The sequence below is a fragment of the Phascolarctos cinereus genome, unplaced genomic scaffold (assembly GCF_003287225.1).
Source record: "Phascolarctos cinereus isolate Bilbo 61053 unplaced genomic scaffold, phaCin_HiC Scaffold_726;HRSCAF=1367, whole genome shotgun sequence".
NCBI lineage: Eukaryota > Metazoa > Chordata > Mammalia > Diprotodontia > Phascolarctidae > Phascolarctos > Phascolarctos cinereus.
Genome location: NW_027556098.1, coordinates 278418368 through 278437965, shown reverse-complemented (window position 1 = coordinate 278437965; position 19598 = coordinate 278418368). Strand labels below are relative to the sequence as shown.

Genomic DNA, 19598 nt, shown 5'->3' with positions numbered 1-19598 from the left:
TGATCTTCTTAAACCCTGGCTCAGGTATGGGAATACCAGAAAGAGAACCCCACCAGGCCACATCTCCTCATCGCGTCTTGATAAAGGATAGAAAAAATGACATTGTACTATCAAAATGTGTGTGTGTGTGTGTGTTGTGTGTGTGTGTGTGTGTGTGTGTGTGTGTATTCACTGGGTCTTCCAGGTCTTCAATATACAACTTTAAAAGATCTGTGATTTCTTTCATGTGCAGACCTCTACACATTCAGATTATAATTCTTCCACATCTTGATATTTGGTTAGCGAATTGTTGTAACCAAAGCTACATAGCACCTAGTGACAAATTTTCTGGTGACAAGATTCAGTTAATAAACATACAACTCCACTATTGTAATCCTGTGCAAAGAATTTCCAGCATTATAGAACTTGGGAGGCAGTATGAGTGTGAAGCACTAAGGATGGATCATGATCAGAGGACCTGGATTTGAATCACAACTCTGCCATTTAGTACTTTATGGCTTTGGACACATCAGCTCATCTCTCTGGGCATCTGTGTCCTCATCTGTCAAATGGAAGGATGAGGGGTAGGGTAGACTACATGACCTTCTGTCTTTGAATCTCTGATGCTAGGATCTCTCTACCAGAATATACACTCTGCTGTCATCGCTTTTGAGAATCCAGGGTAATGCAGAAACAAAGGTAAGACTTTAGTAATGACGCATACTAATTGACAAGGATTAAATCCTTCTGAAGAAATGACATTTTCCCTTCTGTTCTGTTCAAGAATTATCTGTTACTACATAATGAAAATATTTAATTTCTACTATGGCTTTTTTCTTCCCTGCAGTTGCCCTTCCCACATCTGCCTAGGAATGGCCTCAGAAAAGCATTCCACAGTAACTGAGTTTTACCTTGAAGGATTAACTAATCACAAGCCTTCAGTTTCCCCTTTTCCTTCTGTTCCTGTGGATATATGTGGTCACTATGTTGGGGAACCTGGGCATGATCCTCTTAATTGCTGTTAGTTCTCAACTCAAATCCCCCATGTACTATTTCCTCAGCAACTTGTCCTTCATAGATCTCTGCTACTCTTCTGTTGTTACCCCTAAACTTCTGGTGAATTTTATAGAGGACCAAAACATCATCTCTTATGCTGGGTGCATGACGCAACTGTTCTTTTTTTGCTTTTTTGCTATTGATGAATGCTACATGCTGACAGCCATGGCTTTTGATCGTTATGTTGCCATCTGTAACCCACTGCTCTATAATGTCGTCATGTCCCCGAGGGTCTGTTCCCTCCTAGCAACAGGAGTGTATGTGATAGGTCTTGTTGGTGCCCTTGCACATACAAGTTGTATGGCCAGACTGTCTTTCTGTGGTCCTAAGCTCATTAACCATTACCTCTGTGACATCCTTCCCCTGTTGAAGCTGTCCTGTTCTAGCAGTTATATTAATGAGCTTTTAGTGGTGTTTCTCCTTGGATTTAATGTGTTGGCAACCACTCTGGCCATCTTGATCTCTTATGCTTTTATTCTTTCTAGCATCTTCCGCATCAACTCTGCTAAGAGCAGGTACAAAGCTTCCAGTACCTGTGGTTCCCACCTTGCTGCTGTGGCAATTTTTTATGGCTCCATTATGTTTATGTATCTTAAACCAGCATACAGCAGCAGCATGACACAGGAGAAGGTAGCATCTGTCTTTTATACCACAGTGATTCCTATGCTGAATCCCCTCATCTATAGTCTAAGGAACAAGGATGTGAAGGAGGCACTAAGGAAAGTTATAGGCAGGAAGGTTTGTTGCACACAAATATAATTTTTAAAGTGAAGGCTCTAGTAATATGTTACTTTTTTCTATCCTAAATGTTATAATTGAATCTCCTTTTCCATCTCAAAAATGTGTAATCCATAGAAGCAGACAGAATATAAGAAATCTTAGAGATTACCTGGCCCAACTATGCCATTTTATAGATAAGGAAGCAGGCTCAAGGAGTTAAAGTGACTTAATAATGTCACAGATCATATTCTTTTTATTTTTTAACTTTTAGGCATTTGGGGTTAAGTGATTTGCCTAGGGTCACACAGCTAGTAAGTGTCAAGTACAGGAGGTCTGGTCTGGCCCCCTGGTCAATGGCAAATTTTGCTTTGAGGCTACCTAAAATCTACATTGTATAAATTTTGTATGTACATGTTATCTCTTTAATTAGAGCACAAGGTTTTTGAGGTACCTTTTCATTTTTATATTTTTATCTCTTCTAGCCTTACCATATCAAAAACTATATTTTAAAGCAGCAATCATCAAAACTATTTGGTACTGGCTAAGAAATAGAGTGTTGGGTCAGTGGAATAGGTTAGTATGCAAGACACAGTAGTCAATGACAATAGTAATCCACTGTTTGATAAACCCAAAGACTCTACCTTCTGCGATAAGAACTCACTATTTGACAAAAACTGCTGGGAAAACTAGAAACAGTATGGCAGAAACTAGGCATAGAACAACATCTTATACTGTATACCAAGATATGGTCAAAATGGGTACATGATTTAGACATAAAGGCTGATATCATAAGCAAATTAGGAGAGCAAGGAATAGTTTACCTGTCAGATCTATGGAGAAGGGAAGAATTTATGAGGAAACAAGAGATAGAGAACAATATGAAATGCAAAGTGGATTATTTTGATTATACTAAATTAAAAAGTTTTGGCACAAACAAAGCCAATGCAACAAAGATTAAAAAAGCAGAAAGCTAGGGGGGAAATTATAGCCAATGTCTCTGGTAAAGACCTCATTTCTAAAATATATAGAGAACTAAGTCAAATTTATGAGAATACATCATATAATAGTCAAAGGATACAATCAGTCAGCTTTCAGATGAAGAAATTAAAGCTATCTAGTCATATGTCATATGAAATCATATGAAAAAATGCTCTAAATAACTATTGACTGGAGAAATGTAAATTAAAACAACTATCAGGTACTGCCTCACACCTATCAGATTGGCTAATATGGCAAAAAAGGAAAATGATAAATTTGTAGAAGATGTGGGAAAATTGGAATACTAATGCATTGTTGGTAGAGTTGTGAACCTTTTTAACCATTCTGGAAAGTGATATAGAGCTATGCCCAAAGGGCAATAAAACTGTGAATACCCTTTGATTCAGCAATACCACTACTAGGTCTGTATCCCAAAGAGATCATAAAAAATGGAAAAGCACCCACATGTACAAAAATATTTATAGCAGCTCTTTTTGTGGTGGCCAAGAATTGGAAATTAAGGGGAAGCCCATCAATTGGGGAATGGTTGAACAAGTTGGGGTACATGAATACTGTTGTGCTATAAGAAATGATGAGCAAGTGAATTTCAGAAAAACTGGGAAAGACTTACATGAACTGATTCTGAGTGAAGTGAGCAGAACCAAGAGAACATTGTACACGGTAACAGCAACATTGTGTGATGATCCACTTTGATAGATTTAGCTCTTCTCAGCAATGAGATCCAAGACAATTCCAAAAGATTTATGATGGAAAATGCTATCCACATCCAGAGAAAAAATTATGGAGTCTGAATGAAGATCAAAACATATGACTTTCTCTTTTTTTTTCTTTCTCATGGTTCTTCTCTTTTGTTCTGATTCTTCTTTCACAACATGACTAATGTGAAATATGTTTAATATAATTGTACATGTATATCCTATATCAGATTGCTTGCTGTCTTAGGGAGGGGGGAGGGGAGTGAGGGGAGAGAAGAGGGAAGGAAGGAGAAAAAAATTTGGAATTCAAAATTGTATAAAAGTGAATGTTGTAAACTATCTTTACATGTAATTGGAAAAAAATATTAAGTGGAAAAAAATATATTTTTATCTCTTGATAAAAATGTACTTGAAATGGCCCCAACATTTTTTGGATTCCTTGAGGGGTATCAATGCAGCTTCTGCTTTGAGGCTACCTAGAATCTACATTGTGTTTTATATGTACATGTTATCACTTTAACTAGAATCTAAACTTTTTCCAGGACAACTACTTTTTATTTTTCTATTTTTCTATTTTTGTCTCTTGATAAAAATATGCTTGAATGGCCCCAACATGTGTTGGATTCCTTTTCTGCTTTGTCATTTAGAGCCCTCTACAACATGGCCCCAAACTACAAATCCAGGCTTATTTACATGTTGTTTTTCTGTCATTTTTCAGTCATGTGTGACTCTGGCCCACCAAATGATTTTGGGTGGCCCACAAAATATGCCTCTACATTTTTTGTGGGCCACCCAAAATCATTTGGCATGCCACAGTTGGCCTGCAGTCCTCAGGTTGTACAGGCCTGCTTTTTGTGATCCCATTTCAGGTTTTCCTGGCAATTCCTTGCCATTTCCTTCTCCAGTTCATTTTACAGAAGAGGAACTGAGCAAACAAGGTAAGTGAGTTGACCAGGGTAACAGAACTAGTAAGTGTCAGAGGCTGGATTTGAATTCATGAATATGTCTTCCTGATTCCAAGCTAAGTGCTCTATCCAGTGTAACTCAGCTGCCCCTTATTTGTAAACCATTCTCCTTAACACAGAGTATGTTCCAATCAATCTGGCCTTCTTACTATTTGTCATACGTGGAAATTATTCCCCAGATACAAAACTTTGTACTGACTCTTCTCAATACTTAGAATGTAGTTTTACCTTGCCTCTGACTTTTGAAATTCTTAATTTTCTTCAAGACCCTTCAAGACCCTGAGAACTCAAATTCTGTTTTATGAGAAATACTGAATTCTTCTTTCTTTCTCGATTCCTCAAACTGCTAGATTGTTTCCCCAGTCACTGTGTATCTAATGTGTATATGTCTGTATCATACATGATTTCTCTCCCAGTAAAATGGAGGCTCTTTTAGAGCAGATTGTCTTACTTTCATCTTTGTATTCCCAGTACTTATCACAGTGCCCGGCACATAGATGCATTTTGATAGATTTGGATTGATTGATGACTGAAGCCACACTTAAAGAACATCTTAGCAGTTCTCAGCCAGCTGCCTCTACTCCTTTCACTCCTGACCTCAGTGATGAACTTGATGAATTCACTCTTTCCATTTAGAGTTTCTGCAAAGTGTAATGTAGTATAAAGAGCACTTGATTTTGAGTTGGAGGACCTGAGTATGAATCCTGTTGAGAAAACCAGAAATGCGTAGAACCTATAAAATGTAAACACAGGGGACAAAAGAGTCCTCAAAAGCTAAATGTATCTGATCAATTTGAAGGAAGTTAAATTATGATCCAGTGCCTACCTCTTAATGGAAGTAGGGGAAGGGGGAGCAGATCACTATTCCTTCAAACTCTCATTGTCTGAAAGGTTGAAACAGAGAACAAAGACAAATTGAGGGTCTGTATGCATGTGTTTTCTATTTTGTTTGTCTGAAGAAAGGAAAGGAGAAAAATAGGAGATCACTATGCCTTTGTTTTTTTTTTGAGTGAGGCAATTGCCCAGAGTCACACAGCTAGTAAGTACCAAGTGTCTAAGGTTGGATTTGAACTCAGGTCCTCCTGACTCTAAGGCCAGAGCTCTATCCATTGCACCATCTTGCTGCCCCTCTAGAGAGATGAGAAATGAGAAAGAAAGAAGAATTCAGTATTTCTCATAATTGGGACATGCCAGAAAAATACAAAAAACAAAACAAAACAAAAACAAAAACAGGCAGGGTGATCAGGAAGAGCTGGAATCTCATGAAATTTGCTCTGATATAAATATAATGATGTGTTGAACACATATATACACAATGAGTTTAGTATAGAAACACATAAAAGTTAATAAGGAAATAGGTATGAGAGTGAGGAAGAAGAAAGACTGAGATTTAGGAAATAAGGAAAAGTTGAAGAAGTGAAAGTCATAAGATAGTACCATAGAAGATACTTTCCTGTATGTACTTTTGAACTCCAGACTTTGGTAACATGCTTCAGCAGCTTTCTAATCTTGAAAAATGCCTTATTCCATGAGGCCTTCTTATCCTGGGTGATCCCTCTGCTCCTGTGGCCCCTTCTTCTGCTTTGGTAAGCTTTTCCTAGAATCTTCTCTTTTTCTCATTAAATAATTAATTTATTTTTAGCTTTCAACCTTCACTTCTATAAGATTTTGAGTCCCAAATTTTCTCTCTCTCCCTCCCTTTCCCCCACCCCAAGACAGAGTGCAATCTGATATAGGCTCTACATATACATTCATATTAAACATATTTTGACATTTGTGTTGCAAAGAAAAATTAGAACCAGTGGGAGGAACCATGGAAAGAACAAAGAGAGAGAGAGAGAAGAGAGAGAGAGAGAGAGAGAGAGAGCGGGCAAACAATATGCTTCGGTCTGTATTCAGACTCCATAGTTCTTTTTCTGGATGTGAACAGCATTTTCCGCCGTAAGAATTTTGGAGTTGTCTTAAATCCTTGCATCACCAAGAAGAGGTAAATCTATCAAAGTTAGTTATCACACAATGTTGCTGTTTCTGTGCACAATGTTCTGGTTCTGCTGACTTCACTCAGAATCAGTTTACATAAGTCTTTCCAGGATTTTCTGAAGTCCATCTGCTCATCATTTATGTAACAATAGTATTCCATTACACTCATATACTACAACTTGTTCAGCCGTTCCCCAAGTGATAGGCATCCCCTCAATTTCCAATTCTTGGCCACCACAAAAAGGGCTGATATATAATATGTATGTGTGAGTGTGTGTGTGTGTGTGTGTGTGTGTATGCATTGGTGACCCAATTTCCCATTTCTTCTCCAACATTTCCATTTTCCTGTTTTGTCATGTTAACCAGTCTGATAGGTGTGAGGTGGTACCTAAGAGCTGTTTTGATTTGCGTTTCTCTAATTAATAGTGATTTATAGCATTTTTTCATATGACTATAGATAGCTTTAATTTCTTCATCTGAAAACTGCTTCTTCACATCCTTTGATCATTTATCAATTGGGGAATGATTTGTATTCTTATAAATTTGATTCAGGTCTCTATACATTTTATAAATGAGGCTTTTATCAAAGGCGCTGGTTATAAAAAATTGTTTCCCAGCTTTCTAATTTCCTTCTAATCTTGGTTGCATTGGATTTGTTTGTACAAAACCTTTTCAATTTAATGTAATCAAAATTATCCATTTTGTATTTCATAATGTACTCTATCTCATCAGGTCATAAATTCTTCCATTCTCCGTAACTCTGACAGGTAAACTATTTCTTGCCCTCCTATTTTGCTTATAGTATCAGCCTTTATACCTAAACCATGGACCTATTTTGACTTTATCTTGGTATATGATGTAAGATGTTGGTCTATGCCTAGTTTCTGTTATATTCTTTTACAGTTTTCCCAGCAGTTTTTGTTAAATAGTGAGTTCTTTACATTTCTAAGCATTTAAATATAGCAGGAGTCTTTGGGTTTATCAAATGATAGATTACTATAGTCATTGACTACCTGAACTATTTCACTGATCCGCCACTCTATTTCATAGCCAGTACCAAATGGTTTTGATGATTGCTGCTTTATAATATATTAAGATCTGGTACAGCTAGGTCATCTTTCCTTGTATTTCTTTTCATTAATTCCCTTGATATAGAATCTCCTTTGTAAGAAAGTGTCCAGGCCAGCAGTCCTCACTCCACTATGTTCCTGATTCCCTAGAAATCTCTCCTCAAGCTTTCCCTGTCTAGGTTACTCAGGTGTTATCTCCTTCCATTAAAATGTAAGCTCCTTGAGGGCAGGAACAATACATATTTTTTCTTTTTTTTAACTTGCATTTTTATTCCCAGGGCTTAATGCTTTCCTGAGAAAGTGAAAGTGCTTAATTTACACTTACTGACTTGATTAGATTGTAGAGGGCTGGTGACAAAGGAGAGATTAAAGCGAAAGAAGAAAATAATATCCAGTAACAAGGGTCTGGGTTGAGTGAAGAAAGAGAGTGAAAAAAAAGTAGGATCAGATCATTCTAGTGTTGATCACATTCCTTCCCCCTCCTCCTAATTTTTTTTCTTTATAAAGAAGAAGGTGAATCACAAGCAGAGGAAAAAGTATAATAGGATATGATGGAAGGACAAACATATCTAAAATATAAATGACAATGGGTTGCTGTCACCAATAAAGGAACTTCGATGACAAAATGTATTAGAAAGAAGAATCCAACAATATGTTGTTTATAAGAAACATATTAACAGTTTAAATATTCATAGAGTTAAAATGACAGGCTGGATTAAAATACATTTTGTCTCAGGTGAATAATAAAAAAATCAGGAGTGGCAATCAGGATCTCAGACAAGGAAGTAGTAGTCATAGACATAGTTAAAAGGGACAAACAAGGAAATTACAACATACTTAAAGGATCTATAGATAATTAAAAAAATATAACACTAAAATTAAAGTATAGGGAAGAATAGATAGTGAAAAAAAATTAATGGGAACTTTAATGTGCTGCTTTTAGATTAGACAAGTTAAACAAAAAGTAAAAAAGAAAGAAATTAAGAACATAAATGGAATTTTAGAAAAGTTAGCTATTATCAAGTAGGAATCATAATGGTTACATGTGTTTTGAACTTTGCATGGCATATTCACAAAAAATGTCAGGCACTAGGTTATGAACAACTACCAAATATATATAGCAAAAATATTGAACACATCTCTTTCTGACCAGATCATAATTAAAATTATAATCAATAAGAATTAGAAGAAACTATTCAGATATAAGTAGACTCAACAAAATAATACTAATGAATACATCAAAGAAGAAACAATAAAGAATTTTATCAAAGAAAATGACAGTAATTATAAAACATATAGAAATTTTAGTTCTATAGAAAAAGTTTTTAAAGGAAATTTTACATTTCTTAGCATTTTCATCCACACAAGAAAGAGAAAACTCAAATTCATGAACAGGGTACCTAATTAAAAAAATAACTAGAGAATCAACTAGTCAGAAAAAAGAATCCCCAAACAGAAATTTTGACAATCGGAGAAGAGATAAAATTGGAAACAAAACAAAAATCATTAAGTTGAAAAATAAAACCAGGAGCCGGCTTTTTAAAAATAGCTAACAAAATTGACAAGCTACTAGCTAATTCGATTAAACAAAAGAGGAAAAACAGATTACTACATGAAACATTAAAAAGGAAAAATCGCAATAGATGAAGAAGGAAGACATTGTAAGTATTTTGCCAACAAAAACTGAAAACTTAAATGAAATGTATGAAATTTACAAAACTGTATAGTGGCCTAATTAACAAATAAGACTTAAACAACCTGGCATTAGAGAAAATGTTGAATAATCTGTAAATAATATGCTCTACATCTTTGTAATGAGACTGTCCCCTACATGTTGTAATAATAAACATATCTCTAGGGACTCCTCAACCAATCAATTGGTAAACATTTATTTATTTAAACATTTTTATTTTATATTTTCTTTTATTTATTTAAACATATTTATCTATGTAAACATTTATTAAGTGCATATGGTATGCCAGGTAATGCACTAAGTATTGGGGATTAAAAAAAAAAAGCAAAAGATGGCCCCTGCTGTCAAGGAGCTAATAAAGGAAACAGCATACAAACAAATATATACAAAGTGAGGTCTATGTGTGATAAAATATATGCTAAATAAGAAATAATTAAAAGAGGGAAGGCACTGAAATTAAGAAGAGTTGGAGAAAGTTTCCTGTAGCAGGTAGGATTTTAGTTGGGACATAAAGGAAGTCAAAGGGATCAATACTCGTAGCAGAGGAGGGGAATATTCCAGACATGGGGGAAAACCAAAGAAAATGTCTAGAGCCAAGAGATGCAGCATCTTGCTCATGGAATAGCCAGGAAGCCAGTGTCTCTGGATCAAGCAGTACATATTAGGGAGTAAGGTATAAGAAGACTGGAAAGGTAGGAGGAGACCGTGTTGTGAAGGGTACTGAATGCCAAACAGAGCATTTTGTATTTGCTCCTGAAGCCAATAGAAAGGCACTGGACTTTACAGAGAGGGAGGGCGTGGTGGTATGTGATAAGATCAGATCTGCATTTTTGGAAAATCAGTTTAGTTATCTCATGGAGGATGGATCAGAGTAGGGAGAAACTTGAGACCCCTAAACTCATCAGCAAGCTATAGCAATAATCAAGATGTGAGATTATGAGGTCCTGCACCAGAGTGGTAGCAGTGTTGGAGGAGGGAGAGAAGAGGATGTATTCAATAAATATTTCAAAGATTTCAAAGATGAAATTAGCAGCCCTTGTCAACAGCTTTGGGGTGTGTGTGTGTATGTGTGTGTGTGTGTGTGTGTGTGTGTGAGAGAGAGAGAGAGAGAGAGAGAGAGAGAGAGAGAGAGAGAGAGAGAGAGAAAGAGAGAGAGAGAAATTATGTGAGGGATATTGAGGTAAGGTTCTCAGCTGAAAGATTGGGTGCAAGGGGAGCCATAGGTAGTCTGATGAGGGCTGAAAAGGTTTGGAAGAGCCAATGTGGAGACTGGGATAGTGAGTTGATAAGGATGATATAGAAGGATGCCAAGCAGCAGCAAGGGCCTAGTTGAGGTTATATAAAATTGTAGTGGATTCAGTCAGAATGGTTGTATGATTTTCTCCACTCTTGTTCAGCACATATGTGTAGAAAAGCAAAGGTGACAAATGTTGGAAGCGACCCAAAGCTGAGGTTTAGCTGGGTGTAATTGGTGATATGATATGGGGTGGGTAGGGATTCGACAAAGAAAAGCATAGAATTGAATTGGTTTACCAAGAGGTAAAGATGGAGAGAAGAATAGAGAGTGCCAATGCAAGGGAGATAGCCTGGGAAAGAATTGAGGGGTCAAAGGTTTGGAGTTCACAGTGCAGATGAAGAATAGGATTTTGTAAGGTACAGTAGATGGAGAGGTGAAAAGTTTATAATAGAGTTTGGTCAATAAAGGGATTTCAGAATTCTTGATTATAGAGGTGATACATTTGTGGGTGGTAGAAAGATCACAGGTATGACTGTCTTTGTGTGTGGCTGAGGTGGGATGGAGGAGTAGCTCTTGGGAGGCCAATAGATTAAGTAACTGAGGGAGAATCCATATATATATATGTTGAAGTCTCTTAGGATAAGGGCAGAAATTGGAGTGGAGAGAAAAATTGTGAGCCTGGTATTTAACTCGTTGAGGAAGGAAGGGTAGTGATGTGGGGATATACAGCCAACAGCTACCTGGATTTTGATGGGTGGTAGATATGAGTGGCATAAAGCTCAAAGGAAAATAAGTTATTGAGTGATGGAGGAAAATGGAGAACAGTCTGGAATTATGCCCAAAGAGTTATTAAACTGCCTATACCCTTTGACCCAGAAATATCACTATTAGTTCTATTTTCCAAGATGATTAGGGAAAAAAGGACCTACATGTCTCAAAATATTTATAGTAGCTCTCTTTGTGGTGGCGAAGAACTGAAAATTGAGAGGATGCTAACCAGTTGGGGAATGGAATAAGTTTTGGTATATGATTGTGATAAAATACTAGTATACTATAAGAAATGAAGAGTTTGATGATTTTAGAAAAATAACATGGAAAGACTTGCATGAAATAATGAAGAGGAAATTGAGCAGAACCAAGAGACGGTTGTATACAGTAACTAGAATATTGTTTTAAAAACAACTTTAAGTGAGTAGTTATTTTGACTTTTGTAAACATCCAAAATAAACAGCAAGGATCTATGAAGGAAGATATTATCTGTATCGCAAGAATAAACTGATTAATAGAAGTATGTATGGTATGGTTTGACAGATGGATAGATAGAAATAAATATACATGCATTGGTTTCTAATGATAGCTATCTCTAATGTGGGGCTGGGAGGGAGGAGAAAAAAGAAAGTTATATGGTAACTTTATTATATATTTTAAATGAAAAGCAAGTTATACATAATAAATCTGCAGTTTTATGTCAATCCTGTTTATTCTGTTATGTTAGGTAAATGCTTGTTTTGTTTCTTAAGTTCAGAATAAAAAATGAAATTAAATTAACAAAAGAAAGTGGAGGACCTGGAAGTTGCAACAGGGAACAATGAATATTCCAACACTGCCCCCCAGACCCTCATCTCAAGTAGTGAGCTGAGGAAAATGTGTTAAGGTGCAGCCAGTACTAGAAAGGTGTCCAAGTAGGCTGTGTCAACAGGGGGAAGCCAAGTTTCAATAAGAGCTAGTAGATGGAAGGAGCGGGAGAGAAATAAATTTAAGATTAAGGGAAGTTTGTTGCTTGTGGACAATGGTTTCAGAGGGCATGGTAAAATGGCAGGGTGAAATTAGGATTAGACTTCGGGTTGGGATGGTTGAAGAGGTTGGGAGTGGGAAATCTGGTGTTTAGGATATGTGGAATGGGGTTTGGATGATGTTAAGGGTATGACCAGGTATGAGAATGCTCATGACTGAGTGAAGGGCAACACTCCTATGCCCTCAAAGAACAGGTGCAGTTGGGAGAAGTTGAAAGTAGACTCCTGGTTTTCTGCCAAGAAAGAAAGCAAGAGGTTAGGGCTGGGGTCTACTGCCACTCTATTTTCCTCGGAAAGACAGGGTACAAGGCTAGAATTATATCTATCTACTTCCTTAAATATTATTAGTCTAGGAGATATAGTTTTCAGATTTAAGTTAAACTCTTGATTACTATTTCTTAATGAGGAAAAGAAGACTTTCAACTTTATATCCAGTGCCTGACTCCCTTCCCTCCACATACTGGTTTCACAATGAATACACATATCAAATAACAAAGGAATCCATTTATCCAAGTCATTAGTGAAACAGATATCAGAGGAAAATACATATGAGAATGTATACTAGACAATACAAATTAAAAGAGTTCTTCCATTGAAAGTGAGGTAGTGCAGCTCAATCAAGAGAGAGTTTCAGATCTTACCTAAAAGAGAAATTCCCCAAAGTCTCTTAGTATGGCCCAAAAGACAGGATCTGAATCAAGTATTCCTCATTCCAAGACCAGATCTCTATTCACTATTGTTTATATAATCAACATGAAAAAGCATAGAATTTAATTTCACAATTAGCTCTAACTGGTTATATGACTTCATGATGGCCATGTGGCTGCTTAAGTGGCCTAGACCCTGGAAAAAAAAGCCCTCACCTTTGGGTTCTGAACCAATGGAACAAATTTACCAATGCCTCCCACTGTGTCTAATAGTTTGTGGGACATGTCATCACCAAGCAGAGATGCATGCTCTTCATTGAATTAAATAATTAGGTAGAAGTAGTTACAATAACAGCAAAGGTTATGCATGTGGGTTCAATACCAATCTGAACATTGGATTGGTAATGCCATATTTTTCTGGACTATATGGTCCCTCAATAAGGATGTGGTAGCTATTCTTGACCAACTATATTACTTGTGCTAGTAAGAACATCCATCTAACCCAATGGTCCTCAGCTTGTCCTCAACTGGAAAAATGTTGGGGTTTTTTTGCCCCTTCTCCACACAAGATATTTACTCCAGGTAGTCAATAGCTGTATCCGCATTCACTTTATCTTCCAGGATGGTTCAGATAATTCCTTCCCAGAAGGTTTTGAAGGCCCAAGAGGTTGTATTATTGGGAGGTGCCTTGGTTTTTTAACAGCATGGGGACCAATTGTCCTATGTAACCATGCCCTATATCACTTAGATAACCATGATTAATGTATATTTGCTTGGAAGGAAAGGGATCCTTGAATTAACTTGATGATAATTCAAGATAAAGGTGAGGAATAGTCTTTATTTACCCCACCATGGAAGAAGGGTGTGGCCTTTCTGTAGAGGCCTCTAAGGAGCCAAAGATTTGGTATCATCCCCCTAATGATGAAGATAGGTGGCATAGTAGATAAGATTCCTGGGCTTGGAGTCAGGAAGTCATCTACCACCCAGCGTTGTTACTATTATGCCTGGCACATAGTAGGCACTTACCCAGTACTTTCTTTTTTCCTTCCTTCCTGATACAATATAACTCCCAGGGAGATTATTGTGGGTAAGGCTGGATAAATTGAGTGAGTGGAAGTGTACAGAAACCTTAGTCTGCACTTAGCTCTTAGGACTAGCTACGTGCAAAAAGGTTATGATCTCTACTGCAGATAACCTTGACGCATGAAGAATTGTTGATTGTGCTGTAGATGTCAAGGTTATTCTGCTCCTGTTCATCATAACCAATATGCATTGAGACCCACTGTGAACTATAGATATTGGCTATCACTCACCATACGGATCAGATTATCAGATGTAAGACTCTTCTTGAAGTGGGAAGGAAAAGCCTAAGATTTCAGACTTTTTTCTCTACATGTTTTTTTTTCTTCTTTTTCCATGTGGTGATTAGAATCAAAGTCAAACTCCTTAGAAATGATGTTTCCCCAGTATAATGGCTTTGAGTGTGATGGCAAAAGGGTTCCAAACACTTCAGGATGATCTTCTGGGGTGGGGGGAAGGAAAGGGTAAAAAGAACAAAGTAAAAAGTGGCCAGCAGACAACAAAAGAAAACTTACAAGGAAACAAAAAAAAAGATGGACAGTTCTAAACAAAATGTGTAGTATTTATTATATAGGCTTTCTTGAAATGGAAGTTTGTTGCTGTATATTTTGAATCCTCTCTTACATTCTGCTGTGCACATGGCAACATCTTATTTTTCTTTTCTTACTGTGTATTTAAGTTTAAAATAAGTGAATAAAAAAGAAGGCAAGCAATTTGATGTAGACGATACATGTGCAGTCATACAAAACATATTTCTATGTTAGCCATGCTACAAAAAACAGACCAAAAAACTGCAAGAAAAACAAAGAAAGTTTAAAAAAAGTATACTTTGATCTGCATTCAGATTCCATCAGTTTTTTATTTTCCTCTGGAGGTGAAATATTTTTCATCATAAGTCCTTTACAATTGTCTTGGGTCATGATATTGCTAAGAATAATTGTCATTCACAATTGATCATTGTTACAATATTGCTGTTACTGGTTCTGCTTACTTCATTTTGGATGAGTTTATGTAAATCTTTACAGGTGTTTCTGAAACCATCCTGCTTGTTATTGTTTTTTAATTTTAGGCAAATGGGATTAAGTGACTTACCCAGGGTAACACAGCCAGTAAATGTCAAGTGTTTGGTCTGAGGCCAGATTTGAACTCAGGTTCTCCTGACTTCAGGGCCGGTACTCTATTCACTGTGCCACCTAGCTGCCCCCTACTGCTTGTTATTTGTTATAGCACAGTAGTATTCCATCACAATCATATACCATGACTTGTTCAGCCATTCCCCAATTGATGGGCATCCCCTCAATTTCCATTTTTGTTGCTACTGCAGAAAGGTCTGCTATAAATATTTTTGTACATATAGGTACTTTCATTTACAGATTTTGAAAAAAAAAAGCATTTCTATATAAGGAAGTGACTTGCATAAGGTTACACAGACAGTTTTAGGAGCAGAGCCACAGCTAGATTATATACACGTTAAGTGTTCTTTTCTCTAAATGTCCCTAATAATAATTTGTGATGGTCCACAAGGTCCCTGAGAGTAAGCTATGCATTTGGAGTAAAGAGAAAGACTTGGATACTGTCTCATAGGGGAGATGAGGACCAACATATAATTAATGGAAGTATATCCATGAAATAATCACAAAAAGGTAGCAATGAATAGAGTTGAGTTAGAGATTATACTCTGTATTTGAAAATGTGTTGTGTTACTCAAGGCAACCTTCAGTTCTGATTTTAAAAAGAAAAGAGATTTATTATAGAGGCAAGGAGAAGTTTACGTGGATGTAGTACATGAATTCTAGGGAGCGGCTTGTCCCTCTTTTCCCCAAGCAACACTATGCCCCACTTGTAGACTTCAATATCTAAAATCAAAGAAAACAGTGATGGGTAACTTTAAAAAGCATGGGTGGCGTGTTGTAATTTACTAGAGGATAGCATGTCTTGAAGCTCTCTCAGTTTCATTTCTGTAATCCTGCTTCCTTTAATTGGAATTTGAGGGGTTGGCTAACTTGCCTGGCAGCAAAGCCCTGGAGCAGTGGGATATTAAAAAGATAAGTTTTGCTGAAGGAAAGAGGTTATGGAAGGCCAGCTCTAGGTGAATGGGGTAGGTAAGGAGGCTTTAGGAAACTAGGCTAATTTGGAGACACTGAACTGAATTTTGGGCGTTTGGGTGAAAAGAAGGAATGAAATGGAGTGGACACTGAGAGGGTGTATGTGTTGCAACTCCATGATAGAAAGTAAACTCGTAGGGTCAGGAATTGTTTTATTTTTTTCTTTATATCTCTAATACCTAACAAGAACAGCTGTATTTCTTGAAGTTGGTGTTTAATTAATACTTGTTGAATGAATGAATGAAAATTAAAGGCTCTGAAGTTATGGTTTCAGCTGCTTCACAATGTTTTCCAAAGTTAATCCTCATTTCATGGGAAATTGGTTCCTTTTTTAGACAAAGTAGAAAGAAAAATCAAGATCATTGTTATCTTTAATTTTGTTTGGTGCTACATGGACCTGAAAAATATGGTACCCCTCATGATTTTCTTTAGTACATCCTTGACATCCTTATTCCTCAGGCTGTAGATTAGAGGATTCAGCATGGGGATAACTGTGGTATAAAATACCGAGGCCACCTTCTCCTGAGTCATGCTACTGCTTGATGGTGGCTTAAGATACATGAAAATAATGGTGCCATAAAAGATAGCAACAGCTGCCAAGTGGGAGCTGCAGGTACTGAAGGCTTTAGACCTCCCTTCAGCAGACTGGATGCAAAGGATGCTAGTGAGAATGAAAGCATAAGAGATGAAGATGGCAGCAGTGGTTGAAAATACATTGAATGTAGCAATGACCAACACCAGAAGCTCATTGAGGTAGGTGCTGGAGCAGGAGAGCTTCAGAAGGGGGATAATGTCACAGAAGTAATGTTTAATGACATTAGGACCACAAAAAGACAATCTGGCCATGCAACTTGTGTGAACCAGAGCGACAGAGATACCCATAGTATACACCCCTGTCACCAAAAAGGAGCAGACCCTTGGAGACATGATGACATTATAGAGCAGGGGACTGCAGATGGCAACATAACGGTCATAGGCCATGGCTGTCAGCATGAAACTTTCAGAAACAACAAAAAAACAGAAGAAAAAAAGCTGTGTCATACACTCAATGTAGGATATGATGTTTTGTCCCCTGTGAAATTCACCAGAAGTTTGGGAGTAATGGCAGAGGAATAGCAGAGATCCACAAAGGACAAGTTGCTGAGGAAATAGTACATTGGAGATTGCAGCTGAGGGCTGATAGCAATTAGTAGGATCATGCCCAAATTTCCCACCACAGTGACAACGTAGATGCCCAGGAAGAGGATAAAGAGGAGCGGTTGGAGCTCTGACCGGTCTGTTAATCCCTCTAAGATAAACGTGATTACTGTAGATTGATTTAATGGAGCCATTGCTTTGTAGGGTACCAGAGGCAACACTGTGGAGAAAAGAAGACACATCAAAGACACAATATTATTTATCATTGTTTGAAATTCTTGTGTTTGTGGTAATAGAATAAAGGAATATATTATTATAAAATGGTATTACTTTAAGATTTATGGTGCACTTTATTTATTTATTTTTGGCTAGGCAATGTGACTTGCCCAGGGTCACACAGCTAGTAAGTGTTATGTGTCTGAGATCGGATTTGAACTCAGGTCCTCCTGAATCCAGGGCCAGTGCTCTATCCACTGCGCCACCTAGCTGCCCCTATGGTGAACTTTATATACATTCCTTCAGCATCACAATAAAACCTGAGTGCTGGTATTGTAGGTATCATTAGACTGTAAGCAACTTGAGAGTTTTTGATTTTGACAATCTTTTGATTTTGTTTGTATCTTTAGCCAGAGGGCTTACACACAAAATGAATTATTTTCTATAATTTCCATCTACAACACAAACACAAACAATGGTTTCTTTATATATTTTATTTCCTCCTTAATTCTTCTTGACATATTAATATCTTAAGGATGCTGCAAGACAAACATATATGCTTGTAAATAGGAAAAAGAGAGGGAGATAGCCTTCTTACTTATTTATTAATATCCCCAATACAATTCAGATACTATAAGGTCCATATTACTGTAAGGTCACATGACTGCGGTCATTTCTTTGCATGGTAAAAAAAAAAAAAAGGGAAACCATTGGGCCACCAGGTGGTGCTGTGAATAGTGTACCAGGACTGGAGTCAGGAAGACTCATCTTCCTGAATTCAATTCTGGCTTCAGACACTTTCTAGCTGTGTGACCCCGGGCAGGTCACTTATCCTTGTTTACCTCAGTTCCTCTTCTCTAAAATGAGCTGGAGAAGGAAATGGCAAACCACTCCAGTATCTTTGCCAAGAAAACCCCAAATGGGGTCATGAAGAGTCAGACATGACTGAAATAACTAAACAACAGACAAAAAATTTCCTTTTATCCTCTAAAATTTTCTCCTTTGAAATTTCACCAACAGTAATAGCAATTAAAAGGACAAATGTTGGAGGGGATGTGTAAAAATAAATACACTGATACACTATTGGTTTAGTTGTGAACTGATTCAACCATTCTGGAGAACAACTTGGAACTGTGCCCAAAGGGCTGTAAATCTGTGCACATGCTTTGACCCAGCAGTACTCCCACTAGGTCTGTAAACAAAACAGATCAAAGAAAAGGGGAAAAGGACCTATTTTTAAGAAAATATTTATGGCAGCTCTTGTGGTGGTAAAGAATTGGAAATTGAGGGAATGCCTACCAATTGGGGAGTAGATAACCAAGCTATGATATGTAATTGTGATGGAACCTACTGAACTATAAGAAATGATGAGTAGGATGGTTTCAGAAAAACCGAGAAGACTTATATAAACTGATGTAAAGTGAAGTGAACAGAACCAGGAGAACATTATAACAGCAATATTGTACTATGACCAACTGTGAAAGATTTGGCTGCTCTGATCAAGACAGTTCTAAAGGACCTATGGTAAAAAATGCTATCCACCTTCAGAGAGAGAACTGATGAACTCTGAGTATAGATCGAAGCATTCTTTTTTTTCCACTTTCTTATTCTTTTTTCTTTTTTTTGGCAACATGGCTAATGTGGAAATATATTTTGCATGACTTCACATATATAACTGATATATTTCTTGCCTTCTCAGCAGATACATCAGGGTCAGGAATGGAGGGAGAGAATTTGAAACTCATAATTTTTAAAAAATGAATGTTAAAATTAAAAATATATATAATTGGAAATATTTAATAAATAAAAATTTAATTGAAAACACTAATAGTAACTAACATTGTAAAGCACTTTACATAGTTCATCTCATTTGATCATCATAGCAACCCTATGAAGTTGGTGCTATTATCCCCAATTTAAAAATGAGGAAATTGAGGCTGAGTTGTTAAGTCACAGCCAGGGTCACACAACCTGTAAGAGTTTGAGGGAAGATTTGAACTCATGTACTCTCAACTCTAAGACCAACACTTTCCCACTATATAACCTATTTGCCCCATCATCAATCTCAAGCATTCCATTATAACTTCTATTTGGATTTATGCCCAGTTAGTACCTCTAACCTAGTCTCTCCCACAGTTTTAAAGAATATTTATATTTGTCTGTTCAATATTGCAAATTCAATATTTCTCCAGCTCACCTCATCCTCCCTTAAAAGTGTGCTCCTCT

General features: G+C 37.0%; 2 protein-coding genes across 2 annotated transcripts; one reads left to right on the top strand and one right to left on the bottom strand.

Moving 5' to 3' along the window:
• The first annotated feature begins 851 nt into the window (after positions 1-851).
• On the top strand, positions 852-1794 carry LOC110218063 (olfactory receptor 8A1-like). Its single transcript, XM_021000617.2, is given in 2 exon segments — positions 852-907; positions 909-1794. Coding segments are annotated over 2 exon segments (942 nt in total).
• A 14612-nt stretch (positions 1795-16406) lies between these two features.
• Positions 16407-17350, bottom strand: LOC110218064 (olfactory receptor 8D1-like). Its single transcript, XM_021000618.2, is given in 2 exon segments — positions 16407-17086; positions 17089-17350. Coding segments are annotated over 2 exon segments (942 nt in total).
• Positions 17351-19598: the final 2248 nt, after the last annotated feature.